The 14,265-nt window shown below is 42.5% G+C and overlaps 1 protein-coding gene across 2 annotated transcripts in view; it reads left to right on the top strand.

Moving 5' to 3' along the window:
- The window catches only part of sdk1b (sidekick cell adhesion molecule 1b), a 277,836-nt gene that overhangs the window by 261,670 nt on the left and 1,901 nt on the right, over positions 1-14,265 (top strand). For both annotated transcript variants that reach the window (XM_006796155.3, XM_006796154.3), the window contains 9 exons: positions 761-876; positions 7,116-7,302; positions 7,405-7,542; positions 7,622-7,783; positions 9,122-9,247; positions 9,765-9,929; positions 10,270-10,407; positions 11,908-12,028; positions 12,111-12,240. In XM_006796155.3, coding sequence (XP_006796218.2) covers positions 761-876; positions 7,116-7,302; positions 7,405-7,542; positions 7,622-7,783; positions 9,122-9,247; positions 9,765-9,929; positions 10,270-10,407; positions 11,908-12,028; positions 12,111-12,240 — 1,283 coding nt within the window. The remainder of the gene's footprint in view (positions 1-760; positions 877-7,115; positions 7,303-7,404; positions 7,543-7,621; positions 7,784-9,121; positions 9,248-9,764; positions 9,930-10,269; positions 10,408-11,907; positions 12,029-12,110; positions 12,241-14,265) is intronic.

Raw genomic sequence — 14,265 nt, 5'->3', positions numbered from 1 at the left:
CCAGTCCTTTGTTCTCTCTCCTTTTCTCTCTGTCATCCTCTTTCTTTTCTTTGTCCTGTCCATTCCTCCTAGCATGGGCCTTTGTGTGTGTGTGTGTGCGCGTACGTGTACATGCATTTGAAATCCTGCACAAGGTCAACTGTTTTGCTGCAATGCCCCAACCTGTTTAACTTTCACTGGAGAGTCAAATCATGGATCCATTTGACAGACAGGAGTGCAAATAGATCCTCGCTCTCTTTCTTTCTCTCTCTTTCATACACACACGCGCACACACATACACACAACAAGAGGGCAGTTATAAACCACAAACACGAATGCAGGTAAACAGATTTGCACATTATGATAGTAGCGCTGGTACATTTTTGCAATTTCTCCCACAATCTCACACTCCCTCCTTCACACCACTGCTGTATTCATATTCAAGTGGTGTGTATGTGTGTGTGCGTGTGTTGGTAGTTTGGTAGGCCATACATATCACAAGCAGGGGAGTGAGAGGTGAGGATAAGCAAGCGGAGCAGGAGGGGGAGGCAGAAAAGGCTGGAGGGGGATGATGAAATGGGGTGATATGGCCTTTTCTCTCGCCTTAGGTGCACACTGCCAAGTGGTGTTCATGCATATGTGTGGTACAGTAGAGTAACAAGGTACTGCCTTAGGCTCATTCTAATTGGAAGGGTGGAACAGATCTTCTCTACTTCCCACTCTAACACACAGTTGCCGGCTCACATAGTAACAGTCTAACAAAAAATCTCACCTGCTGCAGCTCCATCGGTGGCCCCGCAGTCCATCACAGTGTCCGCCGTGTCTCCCTCCACCCTGGAAGTTACCTGGGACACGCCCCCACTCGAGACTCAGAACGGACTCATTCAAGGATACAAGGTGACACACAGACAAACACAGAAAACCATGCGTGTACATGCAAAGACTAATCATCAAAGTATTTAGCACGAGTGCTCATGTGAGAGAGAAGCACAGAGAGCTGGCTCTGTATTTAAAGTATCTCTCTTGTCTTGACTTGGAAGGGTTTAGCTCTGTTGCGCCTTCAAGTGTCGTGTAGGCACACGAGAGAGAGCAAGAGAATTAAGTTAAAGGAAGAATCTGAATATCCTTTAATGGTTTCAGTATCACTCCTCTGGCCGTCTCTCCCCCTCAACTCCCCTGTCCCACCCTCTCACTCTTAATACTTCAAACACAAGGTTATCTGTCCTGCTTTAGACACATTGATTTTTGCCAGAGCAGAGGTAGGAATGGAGAAGAAAGAAGGGAATGTAATATTTGCAGAGTGAAGGAATGAGACGTGCAAGTGATCCCCGTAGAATCCTGATTAGAGCTGCAGATCGAGGGAATATGTTTAAACTACCAGAGATGGATGGACACAGGGAGGGGAGTGTGAGGCAGAGGGGGTTAAGGAGATTAAGATGAGAGGAAAGAGAGCAAAGAAAGAATGTTTAATGAATTTATAGGTTCTCACTTCTGCTAACACTCTGCTAGATGAATAGCACAGAGAGCAGGTAGGACTTTAGGTAAATTTCTTTGCAGAAGTATTTTTGCTACGGTGTAATCGCACCAGTATGTGGTTGTAGGTCAAATATTAGCAAAAGACATAGTTTGATATCCTTGTGCAGTGTGGGATCATGGGAGTTACTGGTCTTCACCATCATTTCCAGTGAAATTCTAACGTGACAACGGAAAAAAAATCATATTTACTGATTCAGTTCAAATCAGTTTTATTTATATAGCACCAAAATACAACAACAGTCACCTCGAGGCGCTCACAGAGAAAACCCCAACTATCTAAAAGCCTCCCTATGACCAAGCACTTGGCGACAGTGGGAAGAAAAAACTCCGTCTTAACAGGAAGAAACCTCAGGCAAAACCAGGCTCAGGCAGGGGCAGCTTTATCAAAACGTTTTAAGCACAATCTTAAAAGTAGAAAGGCTCCTGGCTCCCGATTCCTGAAAGCTGAAAACTCTCCATCCTCCCACAACAATCTGAGAGCAAAGTGCTCTGCTGGGGTGATACGCTACTACGAGGTCTTTGAGATCAGGTGGGGTCTGTTTATGTGAGGAGAAGGATTTTTATTTTTTTTCTGGATTTAAGAGGGAACCAATAAATAGAAGCTATTATGTTGTCCAAGAGCTACAGATAGACCATACGGGGACCAGTTGTTTTCCCTGTGGCCTGAACAATCAAACTTCATGAGTGTGAAGAGCATTGTTGTAACCTTACAGTATGCACGAGTAAACGGGACATGATGCCACTCAGGCAGCTCCCTTTGCCACAAACAGCCTTTTTACTGGAAAAATATTTCTTCCTCTTTCAGCTGGGGCTGAACACAGTGATGGATTTGTAGAAGTGCACATTAGTCTAACAGTGCATTGCAGTGGATACGCACCTTGGTAGCATTATTAACAGCAGGGAAGCTTTGTTAATGCATCAAATAGATGTTGTTGCTGGATGGGCTTTAAAGGTTCTTTAAAGGTTCAGGCTCTTTACCGTGAATGTTTTTGGGAAATGCAAGTACACAAGTACAGTGGGGCAAAAAAGTATTTAGTCAGCCACCGATTGTGCAAGTTCCCCCACTTAAAATGATGACAGAGGTCAGTAATTTGCACCAGAGGTACACTTCAACTGTGAGAGACAGAATGTGAAAAAAAAAAATCCATGAATTCACATGGTAGGATTTGTAAAGAATTTATTCGTAAATCAGGGTGGAAAATAAGTATTTGGTCAATAACAAAAATACAACTCAATACTTTGTAACATAACCTTTGTTGGCAATAACAGAGGTCAAACGTTTACTATAGGTCTTTACCAGGTTTGCACACACAGTAGCTGGTATTTTGGCCCATTCCTCCATGCAGATCTTCTCAAGAGCAGTGATGTTTTGGGGCTGTCGCCGAGCAACACGGACTTTCAACTCCCGCCACAGATTTTCTATGGGGTTGAGGTCTGGAGACTGGCTAGGCCACTCCAGGACTTTCAAATGCTTCTTACGGAGCCACTCCTTTGTTGCCCGGGCAGTGTGTTTTGGATCATTGTCATGTTGGAAGACCCAGCCTCGTTTCATCTTCAAAGTTCTCACTGATGGAAGGAGGTTTTGGCTCAAAATCTCACGATACTTGGCCCCATTCATTCTGTCCTTAACACGGATCAGTCGTCCTGTCCCCTTGGCAGAAAAACAGCCCCATAGCATGATGTTTCCACCCCCATGCTTCACAGTAGGTATGGTGTTCTTGGGATGCAACTCAGTATTCTTCTTCCTCCAAACACGACGAGTTGAGTTTATACCAAAAAGTTCTACTTTGGTTTCATCTGACCACATGACATTCTCCCAATCCTCTGCTGTATCATCCATGTGCTCTCTGGCAAACTTCAGACGGGCCTGGACATGCACTGGCTTCAGCAGCGGAACACGTCTGGCACTGCGGGATTTGATTCCCTGCCGTTGTAGTGTGTTACTGATGGTGACCTTTGTTACTTTGGTCCCAGCTCTCTGCAGGTCATTCACCAGGTCCCCCCGTGTGGTTCTGGGATCTTTGCTCACCGTTCTCATGATCATTTTGACCCCACGGGATGAGATCTTGCGTGGAGCCCCAGATCGAGGGAGATTATCAGTGGTCTTGTATGTCTTCCATTTTCTGATGATTGCTCCCACAGTTGATTTTTTCACACCAAGCTGCTTGCCTATTGTAGATTCACTCTTCCCAGTCTGGTGCAGGTCTACAATTCTTTTCCTGGTGTCCTTCGAAAGCTCTTTGGTCTTGGCCATGGCGGAGTTTGGAGTCTGACTGGTTGAGGCTGTGGACAGGTGTCTTTTATACAGATGATGAGGTCAAACAGGTGCCATTCATACAGGTAACGAGTGGGGGAGAGAAAAGCTTCTTACAGAAGACGTTACAGGTCTGTGAGAGCCAGGGATTTTCCTTGTTTGAGGTGACCAAATACTTATTTTCCACCCTGATTTACGAATAAATTCTTTACAAATCCTACCATGTGAATTCATGGATTTTTTTTTCACATTCTGTCTCTCACAGTTGAAGTGTACCTCTGGTGCAAATTACTGACCTCTGTCATCATTTTAAGTGGGGGAACTTGCACAATCGGTGGCTGACTAAATACTTTTTTGCCCCACTGTAAGTCAAAAAAACACTGTGAACAGCAGTTGAGTTGTTTTTAGACGTTCTAATGTGAAAGTGTTTTGTATTGTACCTTTAGTTGACTGAAATACTGTAGAGAGCTTGTCGATCACATTGAACATTATGAGCGAGGGGTAATGAGTAATACCCAGCTGTGCCGGTCCTGCTGAGCAGAGATGTAAAAGGTTGCACTTTATAAAATGTTAATCTGGCCATCAATGACAAATTTTTAGATATGAATCAGTCCTTTGTTTGCAGGCTTTAAGATAATTACAAGCTTACGACATCCATCGTGATATTCCCACAAAAAATAGGTCAGTCATTTGTAACAGGAGTGATATAGAAACAAAGCCTGGAAAAGATAAGATCCATCCATCCTAAACATCCTTCAACAAAAGAAAATGGCTGGAAAATCCATTTAGGGTTCTTGATCTTATCAAATAATATCCCGATCATTTTCATCCATGACAGATTCAAATTGTTTTTAGAGTAATCCTAAGTGTCTCACACTCCTACTGAATACCAAAATAGAGCCACTAAACAACAGTAGAGTGGATTACAAAATGACCTGGACCTTTTACAGCCATTCCTTTAAAGTACCACAAGAGATACTGCCTATTTTCTAAAATGAAATTTTTAAAATGGAAACCCTCCCTTTTGCAGGAGGTAATACATTTGGATTTTAAATTGAGCATATGGATGAGTAATTCTGTATCTGATTATTCTAAGAGCATGTGGAAGGACAGCCACAGTATAATGCTGCCCTCAAGTGCTACTCGGAAGCTGCTACCTCCAAGTTTGGAAGTTGTAAAAATAGCTAATGGTGCTCCGTAGTGCTGTCTATATTAGGAGCAATAACAAAATGGACCCCCTTTGCATCGCTCCTGGCCGTGTTTAACTTTTTACACCAAGCTGCATGGAGACAGTTTTCGGAAACATTGAGTGTCTTAATTTGGCAGAAAAAGCATACGTGCATTTAAAAACAGACGTGGTAAAAGTTGCTGTTCTTGTTGCCTTTCATTGCTTTATAAAGAATTTAAACAAATCTATCATAATCTTTCATACTGCTACATGATACTGATGCCAAATACATCAAATTTATCATATTATGATATCTAGCAGTCCCAAACTTGGTATGCATCTTTATGGTCCAGCACATCAATCAAAGCATGCCTGTAGACCAGTGCGTCTGTGCTTATAAAAGGCCACAATTTCTTGAGATTGAGTGAGCCGAGTGTACCGTGTTCTTCATGATTAGATACGCGGGTGGTTGATTGTCCTTGAATGCTTGTTGGAGAAAATGTCCATGCTTCAGCTGCATAAATTCATTTCCAGCAAAACTGTGCTCTGATCCTTATTTGGTTTCTTGTGATTATTCCATTTAAAGCTGAAAAATTCCATCTAAAAAGTGGTGGCTTCTTTGCAGTTTCTCATTTCACTTTAAAGGTTCTTGTGTAGCTTTATTTCTAATGTTAAGACACTATTAACAGAGTCGTGTGTCAAATTTGGCAAATGTGTCGAGAACGTCCTGTCATTTCCTGTCATACAATCGGTCGTTAGTTTTTTTTAACTAGAGAAATATTCTACATTCAGCCGAGACTTGGGCGTAAATCTAACGGACGCAACGGTGTTTTTAATGCACCGAATAGATTTTCTGACAGGATGTGCTTTTGAATCACGGCTTTCTGGTAATAAGATAGCAAGTATATTGAGTTTTCTCACTAGAGGAAGCTCACCTGAAATTAAAAATGTTAAGTTTCATCAAAGTCAGTTCAGTAACACATTTATCAAGGTACCGCAGCTGCACAAAAATTTTGGCTTTATTAAAATGTAATGTATGCATGCTATAAGCTACAAGAGTCATGGTCTTAATATTAATATTGATCACATTGTGCGGGGACAATAGTTACGTAACCTTTGTTCTGTTTCATTTTAGTCATTGCCAGAGTAGCCTATATGTCTTCATTACTGGCTGATGTCATAAAACTTAATGGGCACATCTATGATTATTGATTATTCCCACGAGTATGGGCAGCCTGCAAATACATGAGGCTAAATGGCCATGTACCTTTAAAGTGTCTTTAAACGCTTCACAGAGGGCATTAGGTTTGTGTTGTACATATTTGAACTAGACCTAAATGAAATACGGTGCAATAATACAGTAGCACCTCACACAGTTTAGATTTAATTGCTCAAATGTGAAGCATCCATGTTTATGCTACAGTCACAACATGGAAAACAGGGGTTGACCACAGCACAACCAGAATTATGTGCACTTAACACAATGATGGGTACCAGATTGAATGAGGTCAAGTTGGCAGTTTTATGCAATCAGCAAAAAATCTGATGCCCTATTTAATTCACATTAAATAGATTTAAAATAGAAATAAAGAAATAGTGACATAATAGTGACATAGTTGCTGCAAAATGACGTGCTCTGCAATCTGGCTTTTAAGTAAAAATATAACCCGAATGAAACCAGTGCAGTCAGTTGAGATACATCCCAGATGAGTTGCATTCATCAACACAGATGGACTCAAGACTTGCAACTTTTTGTCAATCTGTACATTTGAACAGCCTTTATTTACAAATCTTCAACAGTCTGTCTGAGAGTGATTGCAGTCGGTCTGACACATACTGCAACTGTTTGGAGACAGGTTGCCTTTCAGCAGGCGATTGCACAACTACTTACAATCAGGCGCCAAATGCATAAATCACGCAAGGAGGTTGCTCAATCTACTGTGACTGAACTAATAGCTTTTTAAAGACATCAATTCTGAAGTATGGCAACCTGCAGCATTGTACTAAAGTACTAAAGGTCCAATTAGGATACTTTCAAAAATAACAGCACATATATTTTTTATTTATTAGTTAATTTCGATAAGTGCAACTAAGCCAAGTGCAACAGCTTGTGAATCACAAACAGAAGAAAATGAGAAATGAAGTGATGCCGACAGAGTTCCTGTTCTGCGTTTTTAGATCCACTACTGGGAGAGAGACCAGCAGAACCAGAGTGAGAAGGTGAAGGTGATTTTTGTCCCGGACACCCGTGTGCACCTCACTAACCTGTCCAGCTACACATCTTACCTGATCACACTGACAGCCTTCAACATGGCTGGAGACGGACCGCCCAGTGACCCCCGCGGGGCCCGGACCCTGCCGTCAGGTATGTAGTGATGATAGTTCAAGTCCCTACAACCAAAGCAGCATCAAATTTTCTGATGTCTTTTTTTTTTTTTTTACTTTCTCATCCTTTATGTGTCTGCAGCTCCCAGCCAGCCGAGTCTCCTGTCCTTCTCTGAGGTGACGGGAGGAAGTGTCAACGTATCCTGGGGAGCTCCACTCAGTCCTAATGGACAGGTGGAAGGCTACAGGGTCATTTACGAGCCCACTTCTCCTATACAAGGTGTGCACACACATATGCACACACTCACAGGGAGTACATGTTGATTCTTGTGCTGACACGTCTCTTCGATTGTCTGCAGGGGTGACTAAATTGGTGACAGTTGATGTGAAAGGCAGTTGGCAGCGGTGGCTGAAGGTTCGGGACCTGATCAAAGGAGAAACGTACACTTTTAGTGTTCAAGCTCTCACAGTCAGCTACGGCCCACCAATACAGGCAAACATCACTGCTCAGCCTGTGAAAGGTATGATTGGCTGTATAGAGTCATGTTAGATTCAGCTAGAGGTTGCAGTGTATTGTACATGATCAGTTATTGAGACAATTAAAGAAATTACATGGTCAAAGAAATCTGTAAAATGTGCTCATCACAGTTTCCAAGTTTTCAAATGTCTGTACAAAACATAAAGGTTGTAAGGTTGCAATAATGGAAAAAAGGGTTTTAAAAGATGGTTTTATCTTTGAGATCATGTCTTTGTCAACACCAAATAGGGTGAGGAAAGATGTTGATCTGAACAAAAACTCACATATGCCACAGTACATGTATTTTCTGCCAAATGTTCTCCCCCGCATGCTTCGGGATGCTGCAGTACAACTTTACAGTAACAGTGTGACCCCGAGCGATGAGGTTTTAGCATGTCAAAAAAATGCCAAAAAAAACCCAGGCTTGTTCTTGTGCACACTCCTGACTTGATCCAACTTCTGTGATGACCCCTGGAGCTCTTCCTGGTCCTAACTTTCTCCTCCTGGTTTTGTGTAGGAGGTGTGTGTAGAGTTTAAGATGCAGGTCCCGAAATCCAACACACTTGTTAGCACTTGGCTAAGTGTTTTACAAAGGGCTGAGTGCTAACCTTCTCTCTCTCCCACAGCAAGCAGGGGTTGGGCTGGTTCGGGTTTTGTTTGCTTTCTGTTTAACTTGTTTTAGATACTTCATCACTTACTTGCACCCACACACTCACCACATTTCTGACCTGCCTCTTCCACTTTTCTTTTTAGTTTATTAACTAAATAAAATTAGTTTATTTCAGCTCTGTATTTTGCGTGGTCTTTTGTTCTGAGCTAGTTTGGTGTATGAGTCTTAGCCTTGGGCATTAAAAGACCAAAGGTGGGTATTGTGTAAGTTTGAGGTCAGACAGGGACCTCAAACAAACAGCCCTACTGGAAGAGGTCCAGAGGTGCACAAAGAAATGACTTTGAAGGGGAAATTGGTAGATATTCTGCATTTTACTTAAAAATGATGACAACACACACTTCTTCTAAGTATTTACATGTAAATGATCTTTTCACTGATTGGAAGTAGGGAAGTGGACTGCGTTAAACATGGCATGCATATTAAAAAATCAGGCACTCTGTTCCTCTCAAACTCATATGACCCATGAAGAATTTAATCTATAATAGCTCACAATGGTCTTAGTTTATTATTTGCAGGCAAATGAAGCCTGCAGATCGTGTTATTAGATTATTCTGTCTAATGTAATGTCACATTTATTTCCATAAATTAATAAACTAACCAGTGTTATGGTTTGTTTCCAGGAAATGAAAATGCATTAAGTCATAAACAAGACTGAATGTGTCCCTTTGACAGGCTCCCCTGGGTCACCCATGGACATGTCCATCACCAAGACATCCTCTGACCTCACTATCCAGTGGTCAGAAGGAGACGTCGGTGAAGCCTCTGTTACCGGATACACTATTGAGGCTCGTCCCTCAGGTGAGCATGAACACACACGCGGGTCAGCCTTGACTCATTTGACACGCATCTTTTTATCATCCGCGCTAATTATTTTAATTAATAGAGGGCGAGCTTAAGCACTACACTGCTCCGAACCGTTATGAGTGCAGGTTTCTCCGAATTCACAGAGACCTGCTGTGCAAATCAAGTCAGCCACAATTTTCTAATAAAGATTACCAGAGGTGTAATAAAGGAAGGGAACGTGTGTGTGAAATAGTTTTCAGCACTCTGCAGGAGAGCGAGCCGAGACTGTGGTATAATTCTGCTGCTGATAATAACGGATATGCCCCTTTCATTAAGGGTAATAACTGTGATCACTGTCATCACCACATTATCATCATCATTATCATCTTTAATGTAATCTGACAATTTATAATTTTGTTTAATCACATTTAAACATTGAAAAAGGCCCGTCCATCAAAACACAACTCTCTCTCTCACTCCCTCTCGCCCGCTCTCTCTCTATTTCCCCCACTCTCTCTCTCTCTCTCTGTAGATGAGGGGGTGTGGGATTCCTTCATCAGATTTCTCCCTCCGAGCAGCAGGTCTGTCTCAGTGCCGCTGGAGCGCCTGAGGTCGGGGATCAGCTACGAGTTCAGAGTCATCGCTGTTAATAGCTATGGTTATGGACAGCCAAGTGCACCCTCTGCTGCTCTCGCTGGTAAACACACTTACACACACACGCGCGCACACACGCACACTGCTGGAGACAAGGCTAATGAACAGCTCCACAATGCCTAACAGTCTATTGGAGACAGTGTGCTGGAGGGTAACTGCGATTGTAATGTGGTTTTGCTGCCACCTAAAGGCAGAGTCACACAACTACACCTATGTATTCAAATGATTGGACAGGAGTGGAAGCGTCACATAATTCACAATTCTTCAATGCATTAAATCATTTATGAAAAGTCTTCTGTACAGACTAAAGTATTATTTATAAAGTGAGGGATACTGCTAGATGGACTAAAGCATGTCCCTGATATCTGTCCCTCCACCTGCAGCAATGTCGGATCGGCCCTTCTACGAGGAGTGGTGGTTCTTGCTGGTCATGGCATTGGTGGGACTCATCCTCATCCTGGTCCTGGTCTTCACGCTGCTGCTGCATGGACACAGCAGCAAGTACAAGGCATGCGGGACAGGTGCGTGGCTCTGATGCTTTTGTGGTGTCCGAGCAGAATGCATTAAGCTGTGTAGCAACAGGGACACTTGTTTGTTTAGCTTTGTTATAAAAAGGATCCAGTTTTTTCTGCTTTCAGTCACACTCAGATTGTTCCTCTCAGCCTCAGCAGGCTTCTCACATGGATCGTCCACAGATTCATTAAATTATCTTCCAGTTATTGTTGCAGTTAGTGCATGCTTCTGCACATTTATTCTGATTTTAGATCTTCTTGCAACAATGTTTCCTTTCCAAGATGATTTAGGATAAGAGGCACCCTGGAGCACCTCAGTGAAAAACGATCCCCCTAAAGCCCTCTAATAGCAGTAATTTCTTGTCATTTAGGGACATAGATTTAGGTCAATACAGAAAATAAGCAGACTTTTGTTTTAACTGCACACATGCCTGCTTATTTCACAGCTTGTGACATAAAACTAAACTAAACAGACTGTGGAAAGACTCTGAGCTGGAAAGATCATGTCTCCTGTGACTTTTCGCACAATAGACACAATAACCTGCATAAGTTGAGTCTTGGTTTTTGTTATTTTTAAGATTTATGTTTTTATGCAATATATTATATATCTAATATGAGAGCAAATAAAAAGCTCCAGAAGTGGATTTCTCACAAGTGGAAAATTGAACGTGTTCTCGACGCAGGTATTTTGAAAACCCAGTATTCTAACTCGCACTGTTAGATATTCAAATGTGGACTGCTCTGTTATATTTCAGCTTCCACAGGTCAGTGAGAGAGATCAGCAGCTCTCGAGCCGGAGGGTTGGAGTATTAGTCATGGATGATTACTAACGTGCTGAAGAACAAGTTCCCTCCCCACAGTAACAAAGCACTCTTAGTTTACCCAGTTACTCTCTTGAAGCATGTAGAGGCTTCGCTTCCTGTTTTCCTCCCCGTGGGCCTCTGTGTCGCAGTCACTTGGTGTGTATTCTCAGTGAGTGTCCAGGTTACATCAGGACAGCTGTTAGCCAGAGTTGCCAGAGAAACCCTGGCACAACCTCTGGGCAGCAGATCAAACAGGGTGAGGGAGGTGGTGTAGGAGGGGAGGGAGAGCTGGGCGTATGACCCCGTAATCAGAGTGAATAAAAAGTAGGAGTCACGCGGCAGCAGACTGCATTTCTGATTTCTATTTATTTATTTTTTTGTGCAGCAGCTCGGTGTGTTCCACTAATATTTCCCTCAATTTAAAACATGATATTGTCTCCTTTTATTGCTTCATTTGTATGCTTATTGGTGGGTAAATGATTAAAGTTTCCTGTGCTGTTATTGCCTGTCTGCCAAATTCGCATCCCACTTTGATTTGCTTCTTATTTGGAGGCTTGAGAGGTAGCTGGATACATAACAAATAAACAGGAGATTGTAAATAAACCCGGTGCAAGAAGAAATCCCAATATGTGGTGCTGAACCACTTTGAATTTTTAATATTCATCTGAACCAATTCCATCTATTTTGTTTTGTTTTTCGCCTTTAGGGAAACACGTGTCCACCGCAGAGGAGTCTGTAACGCTGGACAATGGAGGTTTCACAGCTCTGGAGCTTAACAGCAGGACGCTCAACACCAAGAACTCCTTCCTGAAAAAGAACGGGACCAGGTGAGCACTCACCTCTGTCACACGGGCGCAATCCAGGATTTGATCAAAACATGAGAGATTTCATTTCTTTGTGTATGTCCAGGTCTCCTCCAAGGCCCAGTCCAGGTGGACTTCACTACTCTGATGAAGATATCTGCAACAACTACAATGGAGCTGTGCTCACTGAGAGCACCACACTCACTGAGAAACCCACTGAGGTCTCTGAGTCAGAGGTATGTCTTTCTACCTGTCTGCCTCTCCTCCTCTTAGTTACGCAGTATAAACAGAGCGTTCCATTGGCTCATTTTCTTCATATATGTTTGCTGTTTGTTAATAGTTTGGACGTCTTGATTTTTCCATATCATGACTTTATATTGTACAAACGTTTTCACAGACTGCATAGAGCGCTATTAAAAACTACGTTTATCCTCACTGCTTCCATCAAAACTAAATGCATAATCAATTTGACCTGATTAACTGTAAGTGTGAGCACCTTTGTAAAACCAGGTGTTTGCAGTTTGCTGGTCTAGAGCATTCAGGTGTTCACTTCCCAGGAGTGGACATGCCAGGAAATTTGCCCAAGCTCAGATTATGCAATGCTCAGAGAAACTGCAAAAAATCCATGAGCTACATGTTAAATGGTCATGACAGTACAAGTAGAAAAAATACTGAACGAGTATGCTTTGTTTGGAAGGGTTACCACAAGGATGCCTCTAAAACAAACATGGCAGCATGGTTTAGGTTTGCAAAGTTGCATCTGAGCAAAGAAACAAGACTTCTGGAACAATGTCCTCTGGACAGACGAGACCACAGTGGATATGTTTGGCCATGATGCACTGCACCATGTTTGGTGGAGACCAAACGGAGCACATTAGTACAAATAACTCATACCAACTGTCAAGCACAGTAGCAGAGAGGTGATCCTTTGGGCTTTCTTCAGCCACAGGACCTGGGCACCTTGCAGTCACTGAGTCCACCATGAACTCCTCTCAATACTAAAGAATTCTGGAGTCAAATGTGAGGCCATCTGTCTGAAAGCTAAAGCCTGGTCATGTAACAGGACAGTGATCCCAAACACAGCAGCAAATCTACAGAATGGCTGAAAAAGAAAATGATCAAGGTGTTGCAATGCTCCAGTCAAAGTCTTGATATCAACCTGATTGAAATGCTGTGGTGGGACCTAAAGAGAGCTTTGCATAAATGAATTCCTGCAATGTTGTAAAGAAGAGTAGCCCAAAAGTCCTCCACAACGATGCCAGAGATGATAAAGTCAGGAAAAACACCTTTAGTAGCAATTGAAGTTATTGCTCCTCAGGTGTTTCTACAAGCTTCTACATCCTTACTTTTCCAGGATGGCACTGAGTCTTTTTCATAAGTCTGTAGGTCTACATTATACAACATCTTCTGCGTGTCTGTTCGCACTGAAAGAGCAATGCCTCCTGTGTTGTTCTGTTAAAGGACAGAGGGCATCATTTTGTGTACAGACTATAAACTGTCTGGTTCAAGCCTGAACTGAACTGCACTAATTTCCTGTTTCATCTTTGCTTTCTCCCGTCAGTGTGTGTGTAGTCTGTTTACATTTACATCTGTGAACATTAGCTTGTTTAAGAAAATTCATTTCCTCCCTGCCGCTCCTTATCAGCTCCATCCCTGTAATGGTTTGTAAAAATCTACACGGTCAAAAGAAGGGCAGCTCTTCTGTGTGTCTGATTGAGGAAGTGTTACACACTATGCTAATGTTTTTACCCCTCGTGAAAGCGATAACTCGAGAACAAGGCAAGGCGTAGGAGGCTAAGGTGTAGCACTGGCGGTTGCCAGTTAAAATAAAACGAAAGAATGATAGTGAGAATCAGTGAGCTCTCCAGACTTCTGCCTCCAAAGCAGATTGATCAGGCTGAATTAGCCAAAGGGCTCGGTAACGTGCCATCCAAGAAGAAGAGCCTGTGCTATCAGCGTCCTCGGTTCAAGTCCAGCCTTTTCTGTTGAGTCCTGTGTGTTGGCTATCAAATTACAAAACACTGGCATCTATTAGAGCCCATCTCAACAAGGAAGTGCAGCAATTTTACACATCAAAACATTAATAGGTCTTTAGAGGTACAAAAAAAAACTTTAGGGGGAAAACAACCTGCTGCTCGTCACGTCTGCTTGAGGCCAGGGCCTGGAAGGGAAATGAAATGCTACTAGCATACCACTCCAGAATCTCGGAGTTGCATTGTGGGTAATTCCAATGACAGGTTATGACAAGAGAAAAAAACTGT

This window comes from Neolamprologus brichardi, chromosome 6, assembly GCF_056152115.1.
Source record: "Neolamprologus brichardi isolate AB-2024 chromosome 6, ASM5615211v1, whole genome shotgun sequence".
Classification (NCBI taxonomy): Eukaryota; Metazoa; Chordata; class Actinopteri; order Cichliformes; family Cichlidae; genus Neolamprologus; species Neolamprologus brichardi.
This window is presented reverse-complemented; position numbering and strand designations above follow the sequence as displayed.